The sequence below is a fragment of the Athene cunicularia genome (assembly GCF_003259725.1).
Source record: "Athene cunicularia isolate RWA chromosome 5 unlocalized genomic scaffold, athCun1 chr5_part3, whole genome shotgun sequence".
Classification (NCBI taxonomy): Eukaryota; Metazoa; Chordata; class Aves; order Strigiformes; family Strigidae; genus Athene; species Athene cunicularia.
This window is the reverse complement of record NW_020799103.1, coordinates 6,010,058-6,025,491: the sequence shown is the minus strand read 5'-3', so window position 1 is coordinate 6,025,491 and position 15,434 is coordinate 6,010,058. Positions and strand designations below refer to the sequence as shown.

Here is a 15,434-nt window from a genome sequence, read left to right as displayed (position 1 = left end):
GTCCGCGGGCGAGGCGAGGCTGCGGAGCCGCGGGGGTAGCATCGGTGTGGAGAGGGGAGCGAGGAACGGAACGCAACAGAGGAACCCCAGTATGAGATTCATCTCTGCTTATTACTTGCTGCCTCTCTTTCCTGCACTGGTCTTCAGCGCTAGGTGAGTACCGAGGGCGATTTTGCTCAGAGTTCTCCTGTTTTTGTTGGCTTTTTGAGATTCAGTGCTCTCAAGAGAAATAATCCAGGTTTCAGCTTTTACTGGGGTAGGAAGTTTAGAGCAGGTATCTTCTCTGATTCTTGTCTCTCCCCATCCCCCTCCCGATCTTCTGAAAGATACCCTGGTGTTCCTAAGCTTTTTCAATGCTGTAAAAGAGCTGCTCCTGTCTTAAGTTGACCCACAGCTTGTGTGATGTAACAAGACAGTAACAAATACAAGCTTCATGTATACAGCAGTAAAACCAGATAGACTCTGTTTTCGTTGGAAAGCCAAACCAGCTGAAATGGAGAACATGCGAACCTTTTCCCTTCTAGAGTGCAGAAAAGATAAGCACTTGAACAATCTCATCTCAGTTTAGGTTTCTGTATCTGAACGTAGACCTAGGGCTTACCTCCTCTTACCGTGAAACGCAGGTGAGATCTTGCAGTGTTATCTCAATGCCAGGAATCGTGTTAAAAAAGTTGCTGCAATCTAGCAGCATTCCTTTCTGTACAAATATAATAAATCACTGAGGAAAACACGAACAAAATCTATTGCAGGTTAAAAATAAAACCTGTTCTGACCATGCAGACTTCTGATAAAATAACGTGTGCTGCTCAGTTGCTCAGAGATAGCGTGTTCCCCATGCTGTAAACATACCGTGTTCAGCGAAGAAAAGATAAAGCTGAGATACTCTATCCCATTGTCTTGATGTACACAGATGGAAAGTTAATGCTGGGTACAGAGCAGATCTGCTACAGTGACACTGCGCTCTGCTCAGGTTTCTTAACTTCCAGTTCCTTACCAGAAAATCAAGGCCAGATTTTGTCTGGGATTTCTGAGCTGTGTTAGAGGTTTATTGGCTACTTGGTAGCAAGTCCACAAAGCATGTTATCAGTGGCTATAAGCATGTACATTTATCAGGGAAATCCGTCTTTTCCCTTACTCCCGGTCTCTAACTGTAAAATCAGCACTGAAGCAGCTTTTTGCAGGAGCACTGCATGTTTTAAGCTTCAGTTGTTCACTGAAACTTTTTTTTAAAAAAAAAAGACAAAAAAAAAGTGTGTGCCTGGTAAGTACTAAGTCAGGTAGAGCAGGAGCGCATCTCTGTCCATACTCAAACACAGGCAAATAATACCTGTGAAAATCTCTTGAGTGGGAAGAGAACTGAATGCAGGGAGAAACTAGGAATAGCAGAATGCTCCAATAACCTCCCTCCTTTGGAGGGGGTGGTTGGTGAGGAAGGGGTACTTCATTTTGGTAACTCTTCTGATGTGGGGATTCTGCAGTGCCAGTCCATACAAACCACACCGATGCTCGTTGGTATCTAATACTTGGAGGACAATTGTAGTATCTTGTGATTCAATAGTGATCTCTTCGGATTTAATAAGTGGTCTAAGGCAACATTCACTAGCAGTCAAGTGTGAAACTTCTTGTCAGTTTGGATTAATAACTTTACATGCATTTAAGAGTGATACATTCTTTGCTAAATTAGGCTAAAGAGGGGAGGAAGCATCAAGTCAGCTTTCACAGATGCAGTTTTGTGTCTTGCATGAGCTTGTAGAGATGAAACTGTAGTGAAAAGAGATGTGGAAAACTAAATTTTCATGTTATTTTTTTATCAAGTTTTACAAACCATTTGAACATTCAGGGGACTAGACTGAGACAAGGTATGTAGTGCAAACCCCTAAAAGCAGGTCCTCATCTTCTTGAGAAAATACTACCTGTATGAGAAATGAACTATAACTCATTCTTGATGATTGTGTAAAAAAAAAAAAAAATCCCTCCCCGCTGTTTAAAAACTAGTTGGAAAAAATATGAGGAAGTTGAAGTTGGGATGTGGATACTGATTATGAGCAGTATGACTCTGAGGAGGGGATGTACGTTCGTAAGAGCAGCATTTTGTGACATATCATGGTTTATGTTCTTACGTAATTGAGGGATGAAGGTGATCAATGTTGGGGAAATTCCTGTTAAAATTCCACCCAAGTACAGTATGTGTTGCCAAGTGAAGTTTTGCTTTTGATACCGGATTGGTCATCCTGTTTAAAAGGAGACTGAAACTCTATTGTGGAGTTGGGGATTTATGGAAGACCTGGACTATGCTGTTCGGCAGTTGCTTTCAGTCACTTGATTTTTAACTGGCTGTGTAGAACATAGAATAATTTTTCAACAGCACATGATGGAAGTTTAAGAAATGATACAGCACTATCGACATGCCATCTACTGGAAAGAGATTATGCTTTAATCTCCTTCAGCAGCAGGCAATTCTGTCTGTGGCAGTTAGTATCTCTTGTAAACGTGCAGTTATTTCATTGGTTGGACCCAAGCAGAGGAAGTTTGCAGGACTATTTGTGTTCTCAAAAAGCAGGGTCTAATATCTTGCTGTGTGAAATTGCTTAGCTAAGGCAAAGGATGCAGTGACCTTGCAGGGCAGAAAGTTTTCCATCACGAGGATTTCAGTTTTTTTTAAAGTTTGTACTGAAGCACAGTATCTCCATTTCATCCATGGGTGCTGAAGTCAGTGAGGCAGTACTTGCTGAAGAGGTGGGCAGCTGCTGCTTTTTGTTCCTTTTCACGAGGTGATGCCATTCTCTTGGCATCATGTCTTGGTGGTAGTTTTTGAAGACCTCGGCGTGTCCTCAAGCTTAATTGTAAACAAATATGAATTGATGAGCTCAACTTTAACTCAGCATACTCAGCATGTCATCTTTACTTATTTCATAGCATTGTTAAAGAGGAGGATACACAGCTGTCACTTTTAAGATAGCATTTATTATTAACTTCGGATTTTTAGAACTGTATACCGGTAACTTCTTGGTGCGCTCTAAAATCATATGCATGAACGAAATGCCCATCAAATTACAGGAAATTCAGGTTTTTGAAATGAACTATATTATCTGTATTAGCTAAACTCAGTTTTGTTGCGGTTTTGAGACATGATGGTGACTCTTAATTGTATTTCCAGTTGGTTGCAATGCCAGTGTGGTAACAAGATTGAAGAGTATTTGCCTGTCCAGTTAATTATGTATGTTTTGATGGGAAAAGAAAAATTACTGTTCTAAAATCAGTCTTACAAAAAGTGAAGGGAAATGTTTTTGAAGGTGAATTTAACTTGGTAAAACTAGTCTGAAGTTTGTGTTTTCCTGACTACTTTTATATTTTGTTGGACATCTTGGTTTTGGTAGATCTGATGTGACGGTTGTGTACATGTGACTTTTTTCATACTATGCTGAAGACAGCATAGTTTTTTCCTACTGCTTCAGAAATGAGTCCACTATACTCAGTTAGCACACGTAGCACATAACGGGCACAGGGTCTGATTCTGCAGCCACCCGCCTGGTTTTGTGGCCCCAGACACCTAAACATTCTGACTGGAAAACTATTTGGAGAAGGGAATGCTTGCAGAATCACTGTGGTCAGTAACTAAGAGCTGTAATACAGATTATCTTGTTTAATGAGACTTCCATACTTTTAGCTAAAAACCCCCAGTTTTCTGAATATTGCTTGAACCTTACTATTGAAAGGCTGGATACTTTAATGTTTGATGTCCAGGATATTTCTTTTGTCCAAATGACAAAAATCTGACTCCTTAAAAGAAGCTTGGTGTGAAACAAAGCTTTCCTTTTGTTCTATGACAGCAAATTCCTTTTTGTCCACACATGAAACGTGACAAAGATGCAAGACTGAATAATTTGATTGAAGTAGAATGTTTTATAGCTGAGAACGGGGCCATAAACGCGACAAGATGCACTTTAATAACAATAATAATATTACTACTACAGCAACTCATGAAATGGATCTGCAAACAACAGGGCTGTAAAAGGCAGAACTTGTATTATTTTAATGGCAGAGAAATGGCTGGTGGTCATTTTCTCTAAAATTGCAGTTCACTGGCAGTCCTACTAGGCTGATGTTACAAAACAATCTGTAATAGATTGGCTTCAGAAGAACGTCACCTCTGAAGTGTGTAGCAGGATAAAACTTGTGTGCTCGTTTCTGGTAGGTGGATGTTGCTTAGTTGAAGGTACGGGTGTTGATCTGGTGTGTACGTCTAGTGTTGGAAGTGATAGAAATATAGTCAATTCACCTTAAACATGAGAACCTAACTTAAATGCTTGCTTTTTCCCTGGATGTATTTTCAAGGTTGACTATTTCCTTTATGTTTGTTGATTTTGGTAATTATTTTAAAAGAAATATGAAAATACTAACGTCTTTCCCTTCTCTCAGATAAAGGCATGTGAAGGACTCTGAGACATGAGGAACAATAAAGGGGATGTTGTTATACTGGGGTGAGTGAGGGGAACTTTAAAATTTTTTTTTTTTTAGTTCTTAAGCTCATTCCCATCTTAGAAACAGTGTTTGGGCTATAATCAGATGTTGAAAGTAACTTGAAAGTAACTTTTTCCATTTCAACCGATACAAGAGCAGAGGCAACCCTATTCCCTTTCTAGATTTTGAGGTGAAAGAATGAAGCTCGCTGTGTGCTGATGCCCTGGGCTGTAGCCACACCAGTGTTACATGGTCCAGCTGGTAGCCAAAGGCAATCCTCACTTCTGAAGATCCTAGGCTGATGTCCAGCAGTCTCCTTCCTTTTCCCCGTGATTGGAGGTGAACTGTGCAGAGTGGTAGTAGGCTACTTCTTTAGCAGAGAAGATGATGCATTTTTACTGTAGGTTTGATGGATAAGAGAGACTGTCTTAATATTTTGCTTTCTGAATTCTCCCAGAAAAGTAGGGGCATTATTGTATTACTTGTCTCCTGCTTAGAATTCCTTTCACACTTACTTCTGCTGTCTGTGTTTTCTGGGCTGTGAAAGCTTTCTGATTTCTATCCATGTGGATGATGATGCATATTTGGTTAATGGCTTGTAAGGACTTTATGTTTGAGGAGCAGAAGTGGCATTTAGCATATTGCTAGTGACCTTACTATACCTGAAGAACCTTTTTTTTTGTTATTATCTGGTTTTAAACATAATGAGACAAATCTACCAGTGGCACAACTCCATTATTTCAAGGAATGTGTTTAGCTTGATGACTTAGAAGCAAGTGCCTAATACAACAAGCTAGAAGCTGCTTGGTGAAACAAAGCCTTTTCCTTCTTCTAGGAGAAAAGTTTTGAGCTCCAGTGACATATTTAAAAAGAACAAAACCCCAAAAAACAATAAGCAAGACCCCCCAGAACAAACCAGCCAAACTCAAACAGAACAAACCCTAACCAACTAACCAAACCAAACCACTAGATCTCCCACATGAAGTCCATGGCCTCAGGAGAGCACGTGCTGGACTATAAAACTGGCAGTGGCAAAATGAGAGACTTGTTTTATTGGCCCAAGTGCAGTCACCAACCATCCTGCCTCCAGGTACAGGGCCCTGTTGAATCTGCAGGCTGTGGTATAGGGCCAAGATTTTCAATGTAGCTTTAAAACAAGTTAGGTGGGGTGCCTGTATCTGGTGTAGAAGAGTGAACAAGAACATGCTGTAGTGAACTTCTTTGGCATCAGAATGAGGTTGATTAAAGGTAGTTTGGGAGTCCCTGCATTTGAGCTGCACTATAGATGCAAGTAAGAATACATGTGTGCATAAACACATATATTCTTAATGCTAACCTTATGTAATAGGCTTGCTTCTCCATGTTTGCAGCCCTTCTACAATAGGGCAACCACACATTTTTTGTATCTGTATATCTTGGACTTGGTGGAGCAGGTGGAGAGAATGTTTTTTGGTCAAAAATTTTAAATTTTACAGGATTTTCTGCTGTTATGATAAGGCTAATTTTTGGTTAAGAATAATCCCCTTGGAAGTGGTATGCTTGCTGTGTTATTATCTGGGCTGAAACATTTAAAAGTGCTCTACAAATTTAAGCTCACTAACCTAAATTAGAAATCCAGAAAGTAAGTCTTCCTCAGTTTGGCCAGAAATATTAAAAATAGATTCTTTTGTGATGTTTTGTCATTTATGTTTCTTTTCTGATTTCTGGAATGTGAAAGGAAGAAGGGAAAAAAAAAATGAGAGGAAGGGAAGAAAGGATGCTGCTAAAAACTTTTGTAACCGTAAGGAAATACTTGTTTTAGACTAGATGTAATCTACATATAAAATATTTTTCAAGTTCCATGTGATCTCAGGTGAATCTTGAGGATCTCTAGAATTCAGTCTTAATGTAATAGAACAGTTGGAATTCCGCTTGTTATGCCATGTATAATGCATTTCTGCCCAGGAGACTTGCTGTGGAGTTACTTTTGACATTTTAATGTATTCATTGTGTTTAGAGAAATTATAATGCTGACGCTTTCCTGTTTCTTTCTAATTTATTAATCTATAGCTAGGGCAGAGTATAAGGATATCTTAACCTAAACTTGTAATTCCTCCTTCTGTGAGACTCTGCAGTCAATATTATTGTTTATATTTAACAGAAACCTGTTCACAGATAGCAGTCCTTATGATGTACCACTGTGTAGACAAATAAATCTCATTTATGCCACTTGTCAAAAACGGTGCTTCTTCTCATTGCTTAGTTTTGCACAATGAGTGCGCCAGCTGTCTTGTAAGGGTCAGATCTGTAAATATTGTCTGTATGGAAGACAAGTAATATGTTTGTCAGGAAGAATAAACATCTTTCATACCCTCCTTCAATCTTAATATTGTGCAAATGTTTAGGATGTGTATTGTTGCGTTTGCTACTTCAAACAAATCGGAGTGGCAACTACCTTTTAGAAATGCTGAGGAATAAATATGACATTGCATCAAGTAGCAGTTTTTGTGTGCTACTACAGATGTTTCTCCCTTTCCTTCTTGTGCTATTACTTACTCATCTTACTCCTTACCACATATTACTTCCGTGTTTATTAATCTTTACTTTTACTGTGTATTATCTTAGCAATGCTTTTTGTAGTGTTCCCTCTGAAGTCTCAGCTGTATTTGTTGAAACAAACAATACTTCGGTGAACCATGAGAGAAATCAATGTGTATGACTTAGAAGCTGAAGAAATAGGTGTCTGTGGAATTTCTCAATATCATACTTGTTGATATTGATTTATAGCTTCTGTGGAAAGGAGTAGAGAAACGTCAAAAAACTCTGGTGTGTTTTGTCTCCACATGCTATCTTAAGAAGATGAGGCTAGTATGCTGCCAGCTAGTATATTTACCCAAATTGTTATTTTTTCCAGGTATTTACATATTCATATTGTTGCTGTTTCCGGGTGGTCATACTTGGTTGATTTATGTTTGCAGTTTCCTTATAGGAAGTAGGTAGGTTTCCTTTTCATTTGTCCGTTATCAAAGTGGAAGCTGTTTGAAAAACAGATCTACCCACTGACAGACAAATGGCACCACTTGGAAAACTGAGCACATATTTGCTGAATCCCATCTCATCGCAGAACTAACACTTTTTTCTTAGTTGGAGGTGGATCTGCAGCAAAACAGCCTTTGAACTTCTCATTACAAACTTCTTCCAGGCCACCACACTTTTACCCAGTGATGTGCATTATCACTGGCTTTGCTACTATGCTCTTGCTTAGAGAGCATCAAAACATCTTCTGTGAAAGGACAGGCAAACGGGGTACAATCTCTGTGATTTCGCTATAGCATAATGCTTTAACATATTTTCAGTAGTTGTTACGGGACTTGATAGAACTTGCTTTGGTAGTGGGTGGGGAGCGGAAGACAAATTACATAGTGCTCTGGGAAACAAAATGTGGTTGTTTACTAGTACTGTGTAGAAGTTGGATTCTCAGTACTTGATACTGCTTTTCAGGTGTTTCTGTGATTTTTGTTGGTGTGAATGACTACAGAAGTAGGAGCTGTGACTTTGTACCTCAGAACTGCTTAGTGAATGGAGGGATCTAGAGTGACAATGAGCCCAGGGATACGCTGTGTCCACCTTAGGTACACCATCCTCATCGTGTCTGAATGATTTTGCAGTCCTGTGTTTGTTTCAGCCTAGCCTGTGGCAGCAAACAAGGGGGGAAAAAAAAAAAAAAAAAAGAGATTTTACTGAAATGTGGAAGAGAAAAAAAAATGTGTGGAAAAATTGAACTGACAAGACTGAAAAGCAGCTGTGCTCTGGGTGGCATTAGATTGTCTGTTGAGGAAGTTTCTTTCTCCTCATGCAGTGTAATGAAATGTGTGCTCAATGTGCAGAGAGAATGTCTCTTGAAAATGGAGAAATAAAATCAATTTTACTACTGCTTCACTTACAGCTTTTTTGTAAAGAAATATTTTTCAGGATGGGGTGAAGCTCAGCCAGGGTGCAAATCAAACAACTGTCTTTAGTAAGTAGCTGAACCTTAGAGCTGTGCTGCTGAAACCTATCAGTTGATGCTTAATTCTTATTTCTTGTGCCAAAATATGCAACATAACCATTGTATCTTTATTACTTATTAGTGGCTGGCAGAGTCCATCAGCTCCGCTGCAGATCTACCCCTCTGTTCTGCAGAGAGTGCAGAAGTTCATGGCACGTGCTCCTCTGAAAGTAGGCACTGTGGCTTTTTTGTTGCTTTGGTTTTGTTTTCTTCTTCCTTCCATGAAGGGAGCCAAGGTTTGCCAAGGGACCATACATTTTTCGAAAGGCTTAATACCTATAATCTGCAGTGGATTTTCTTTAAGTGATCTGAACGAGTCTAATCTGATGACTTTTGAATTTCAAAAGGGGAGAACATGTTGGCTGCACAAACTTTCTGAAAATCTGAACGTAAATGAGAGCTATATGCTTTGAAAATTAGACTTATTTATCCGCTGATGCGCACAGGGGATACCAAATAGTTGTGATTGTTAGCAATCCATCCTGACCTCCTTTAGAAAGCCTAGCCTTGCAGCTTGCTTTTATTCACTCTCAGTTGAGGGAATAAGGTTATTTGGCAAATGGTAAGGCTTGGGAAGTGAGTCTGTAACCATGGTGCCTTGATGACAATGGGGCGAGGGGGGTGTGTGTCAAAACCCATGGCAGTGTTGCTGCTTCCCTTCTGTTTCCTTCATTAAGCATCTCTAACTTTGCAATCAGTGCAGCCTGTGCTGTTTAATTTGGTGAAAAATCAGTCTCAATACTGCTCTCTGTGAAATCTCTGCATTCATACATGAATGATGTATGAAAAAAATACACTCCTCAAGTGCATAGATGGTGAATAGAGACTTCTCTGCAGTTGCTTTTTTATTTACTTGTAAAACAACTATCTGCTGTTCAGTATACACAGATGTGCTGTATTTGGCTCAGGAAAGCTTATGAAAGCAGACATTTAATTTAATATTTTTCCTTAACTCATACCCCTCTCTTTGTCCTTGTTTCAAATATCCAAGTTCCTTCCCTAATTTCTACTCAGCTGGAGCTCTTTTGGCTCAAGGGAAGACTGTTATCTGTTCTGGGAAGCAGAAAGAATTAAATTGCTGTAAAAACTAAAGGGTAAAATCTGCTTTAAAGAATTATTAATTAGTTCTTCAAATGGACTCAGAAGAACTTGCATTTCTATCAGTTTTAATGTGGTAGTATGTGCTATCGCTTGTTTCATATATACCGAGAGGGACAAAATTTAAATAGGTTTTGAAATAGGAAGAAATATAGGACATGTGTACTAGAAGTGAGCATTTAAGGAATATATCTTCCCTTTGTATGAGATGAATCCCTCATCAGTGGCTTACAAAATGCAATCTGAAAGGTTTAAGCTACTTCCATCAAACAGGCGACATACAGAAGTTGATACTGCAGTGAGGGTTAAATATCACAACATTCACTCTGCTTTAGTGATACATGTTTCTTTGCTGCTTAAACTGGATGATTGTGTCACATGTTAAAATGGTGCTTCTGTGTGTAATGGAAAACCTTTCCCATTACCATTTAGTCATTACGGGAAGACGGAGCTCTTGTCGCACTGGATTAAAGCTGTAGGACAACGTGCTGTTGACAAGAGGGGATGCTACCAGAGGAAGGTGAACAAACCTCGCAGGAGGCAGCATGGAGTAATTTCATCTGCCTTAAATCTTTCCGTGTTCTAGGAAACGAAATGGTCCTTAAGGTAGCTTGAGGCATTCCTGTAGAAGAGTATTCAGATAGGTAACAGACTCTTTGTTCTTGTGAACATTTGCAAGGACCCACCTGGAGAAATAAGTCGGGTTTTTTTCATCAATTCAGTTGGTGGCGAAGCTGGAAACAAACATACATATCCAAGCAATCCCCCCAGCCACCTGATTTGCAGGGAAACTCTTGGGAAGTTTCACTATACAAAGTCAGAAGTGAGAAATTGCCATTCTGGGACCTAGTAGGATGAGTGGGGTGATGCAAAACCAGGCCAATTCTGGTATCTGTTAGAAGGAGGTAGATAAAAGGGGATGCTATGTGGTGAGTGAGTAAATTGGGAGTACAAATACTATTCTAGAGACAACTCAGTTTACCTGTATCTTACCAGAGGCTAGCTACATTCAGGTGCAACTCTTTCTGTACAAAGATGAAAAAAAATTGCTATGCATGGAGTGTGTGAGAAAGCGTTGGAGGGAAGGACACTTGTTCTGCCCTGCTTGTTACTGCTTATGGCTTAGAAATGATGGTACTGGTGTAGGTTTAATTCGTTAAAATAAATCTTAAAAAAAAATTGAGAAATATGGCCTAAAAGTCTTCTAAAAAGCAAGCAGTTAAAAGCTAGCACTTTCACCTCAATTCTAGGTCAATGGAACAGATTCCTTTTGTGCGAGATACCTATGCTCCATGTACTTTAAACCTCATAAATGATGTACACCTAATGATAACTTAAGGGTAAATTTTTCATTGTTCTACAGATAATACTGTTTTATAGATTTTTTTTTTTTGTGTGTGTAGAAATCTGATTAGGGCTCATTACTTACCACACGCTAATGAGGATGGAGATAATTCTTACCTGTTTGTTGTTAATTTAATGAAAAAGTGGCAGTGGGAAAGTCACCTCATCCAGAGCAGATGGCAAAACATCATTGTGGGTGCTGATAAAATGAAACTAAAGACTGCAAAATTGTATCCAATTCCATTAGTGTATTTTTTGAATGTAAAAATTTCTTTTGCTCAAGGGAAAATACATAAATATGTATAGTGTATATGCCTCTGTAAAGGATTTCTAGTTGTAGGCACATAATGAAGTATGAAAAATTGATTTTTGGCTATGTTTTCTCAGTGGCTTGCATAGATGTTTATACTTCTGCTTGCATAGAAAGAAATGCATCAAAACAGCTGAATCTTTTTTTTCAACAGCTGAGGCATCAAATTTGGGCACACCTTTTGCAGATAAAAATACCAAATTATGTCTACAGTTAACACTGGGCTTTAATGTTTTATATCCTGCCACTTTCTTCAAATGCAAGAAATTATACCGGCGGCAAGCATTGTTTCTGGCAAATAGATTAACCTGGAATTATTTTGCTAACTTCCTTTTTTTTTTTTTTTTTTTTTTTTTTTTTTTTTTTTTTCAGTCTTTAGGTTGGACGGTCTTGCACTTGAGTGTAAAAAAGAAAAACTTTCTGTAGATTCCTTGTATTTCAGCAGAATATTATCTTTATTTTGATAGTGCCCATTAGTTGATGCCATTATGGCATCGCTCTAACGCTACTGAAAAAGTAACTTGAGAAATTAGGGTTTTGTTAAATGCTTGATCGGCATTCTGTTATCTTGATGTTTTTTTTCCTACTGGTCTGGGTTACCAGTGTAATCTCCTGTTGCAGCCGCATCTGACACAGCCTGAAGGCTGTTCGAAACAGCTCCCTTATGTATATGAAACTGGGCGTTCTTCTTCATACACTCTTCTTAACTGGCTCTGAAGCTTTTGCAAATTCTGCATAGCAGGTACCCCTCCAAATCTACCTTAGAGAAAGATCTGACTCTTTTCAGGCCTCAAATCCTTTTATGATGGCAGCTTTTCATACAACCTCTAAATCCATGCTAAAAATGTTAGTTGCACTTTTGAAAATGGCTAGACTTATAAAATTGGATTTCAAGCATGATTGGACCAATAGGCAGGATGAGCACAATCCTACATATATTTTTGGGTAATAATAAAAAGAAATAAACTGAGGCAAAAGATTAAAGAAAAATGCTTACGCTACTTGGGGTAGCAAGTTATCTTTGTATAACCTTTGATAATGAATAAAAATGTGAGTCTTTATCTCATTTTTACATAGATGAAAAGGCATTAAGGAAGTGATCTGTGATCATACATATGGAACTACATAAATGACAAGGCAATGGTATTATGGGGAAAAATTGTTAATAAAATTTAGGCAATCTATTCTCCTTTGGTCAGATATCAGTTGCTTTAAACTGGTAACTCTGCTTTTAATAAATACGCATTTTACTACTTACTTTTTTGAAAGTTCCACCTCTTACCATACTGTAATCATACTATAATTACAGAAATACTAGAAATAGTAATCTCCTGTGATCAGTGTGGGTATTTATGCTGATGTACAGTGGCTGAGGATTTAACACTGTCTTCACATGGACATTTTAATGATGATGTTCTCACTGCGGTACTTTCGGCCCATGTCACACCACACTGTTCCTCAAAGGATGAGAATAAAGGAAAGGAAGCTTTCAGTCAACAATCAGAATATATATATATATATATATATATACAGAAACCACCAGGGTTAGAAGATACTGATCTATAAAATTGTATCAAACAACAGTAGTACTAACTTCTGCGAGAGAGGTGAGAGAGGTGACTGGAGCAAAGAGCAGTGTTACTCTTTTACCATCATTACTATGCCTTGTGCCATCGTTTTCAATCGAGGTAATTTGGGATCGACGAAGTAGTTAGGCTTCAAATTTTTATTTGTGTGGAGGAGGAAAGTGGGAAGGTTTCTTTGTCTATTTGCTTTTCCTTTATTCTCTTCCTCCAGAGGCCTGTGTGGGAAATAAGATACAAAACTTGATTTAAGTGGAAAAATGGATGAAATCCTGCCTTCATAAAAGCAGCTATGGGTGGTTTTGGACATGGTTAGAGTCACTACTGCTTCATTTGATTTGGATTTTCAGCTTGGCGGTAGTCCAATGATCATTCTTAATATGCTGTTTCTTAAAATACGCAGAAGATCCAGGCTTCCGTTACAGCTTCATTTGGAGTATTGGAAAAAAATGAATAGCATAAGTTAGTTGGTGGTTTTGGTACATTTCTGGCTAAACTAAACTGAAATTCTCCCTGGTTAAACCTGTATCAATGAATGTTTGTTGCTGCCACCTAGGATATGTAGAAGGAGTGGAGGTTGGTTTTGGGGGTTCAGTTGACTTCCAGATGTTGAAACAGGAAAAATAGAAGAAAATAACTCTTTCAGTACTATATGAAAACATATCTTCATAGTAAATATCAAGATGCAGTCCTTTAAAGACTTATCTTAAAAAACCCAAAACAACAAAATGAAACGAAACCAACTCCAACAACTCACAGAAGCTTTAGAAATGATTACTTCAGTGGGATTACAGTGTTAGAAATATGTTGTCTCACCCTTACTCTTTATTTGCTTAACAATTGCTTAGACATTTTAAAACTCGAGCCCATGTTCACAAGACCACCGTGTTCACAGCTATAGACCTTTTCCCGTGTGACCATGGGATACGTCAGTGGAATCAATTTCAGAGTAAATAAACTTTCACCCTTAAGTGAACTCATTGATAGGCTCTGACACTGCACCAGTCCTTTGCCCACTTCTGGTGTGAATTACTGGTGTTGTGATAATGAGTAAAGGACTTCTATATACAGAAAAAATTTTGAGCAGCTAAAGTGCCTGTAATTAGAGTGTGTGTAAGGCTGAGTTTGATACCTGGTTTCAAAATACTAGTGAAACAGTCAACATAGAGCTTTCTCTGTTATAAGAAATAGCAACAGGTTTGTAAGGGCATTTTACTAATGAGGGAGGACCACAAGCAAAGACATTTTAGCTTTAAAAAATGACCAAAACTTTATTGTTTTGCAGTCTCTGTGGGTCAAGGTGATAGGAGCTTGAGTTGTTCAGCAGACATGTAGCCCGGGGAACATTAAGCGGCTTGGCAGGATTCCACTGGAGTAGAACTGGTAACAGAGTGTAGCTTTAAATCAATTCTTTGATCTCCTTCAGTAATTACTAACAAAAACACCCATTTGACACCTCTGGAGTCATTGTACCCTCCACTGAGTTCACTGAATTGCCATGACTCTTCGAATAATACCAAGCTCTCAGGGGCATCCTCCTGGCATGCATGGAAAGAGAACAGGCAAGAGTGTCAGAAATTGGCAACTCAGTTTAGCAAACACAGAACCAAGACAGCACTCAAAGATTTTTCTGCATGGAGAATTCTTCTCATATTTATAAACAAGATGGTTACAGATTATTTTTCATTTCAGCCTTTGTTATTTAGCTCTGATATCTCTAAAATAGGGAATTTCACTGGGTTAGGGCTTCTTGTGTGAAAGAGGGTTGGCTTTTTAATTCTTGTTGTTTTCAGTTATCCCCCACTAGAAGAATGAGGTTTTACGTGATTTTTGCATCATGATGTATATCCTTGACATACAGTGAATCCTAGTTTTTATTTTTCTTTTTAAAGCCTTTTTTTGCTAATGCACACCTGATTTACTACCCACTTTAAAGCCTGTGGAACCACAGTAAAGGTGGAATGCATGATATATAGCTCTGTCTTTTTTTTTTTTTTATTCAACAAGTTTCTTGTTTTACAACCTGCTAGCATATTTTCCCTGCTCTTCTTGGTTCAGGACATATGGATAAAGTTCACGCATCTTCACTTAATTCTGGGGCTATGAGGAGAGAAGGCAGACTCCTGATACAGATCAGAGTGACTGTCACTTGTGTTATGGCAGTAATCTTTCAGGCTTTGCCCACTTCTCCTTTTACTTTTGACATGCTTGGTGTCCTGAAGGATACTGTTCTTCAGCAGTTTTAGAACTTTCTATTTGAATGAAAAGTACAGGAATTAACTGTGTGTTCTTACTGTCCTAAATTTATGGCATCCTGCTGCCAAACACACAAGGGCGCTCAGCGATACTAAGCAGTCTGACTTTTATCGTTCTCCGAGACCCATCTCATTCTGACAAATAAAAGGCATTCTACTTTCAAGTTTGTGGGCTTTCATTTTGTTTTCTGAGTGATATTTATGACTCTCTGAAATGTTTGCCCTTAATGGATCTTGAATGGGTATAGTTGAGATTTCATGCTTAGGAAATCTACAGTGTCTCAGATAAATATTTAACAATTCTAGTTTGTTTTTCACTTGAATATTTTAAGCCTTTGATGCTTTAAAAGTTATTT

The 15,434-nt window shown here is 38.4% G+C and overlaps 1 protein-coding gene across 1 annotated transcript in view; it reads left to right on the top strand.

Annotated features, from left to right (window-relative positions):
• Positions 1–6: 6 nt before the first annotated feature.
• Positions 7–15,434, top strand: part of LUZP2 (leucine zipper protein 2) — a 200,234-nt gene continuing 184,806 nt past the window's right edge. Inside the window, exon 1 of the mRNA XM_026850920.1 lies at positions 7–153. Coding sequence (XP_026706721.1) covers positions 92–153 — 62 coding nt within the window. The 5' untranslated portion in view covers positions 7–91. The remainder of the gene's footprint in view (positions 154–15,434) is intronic.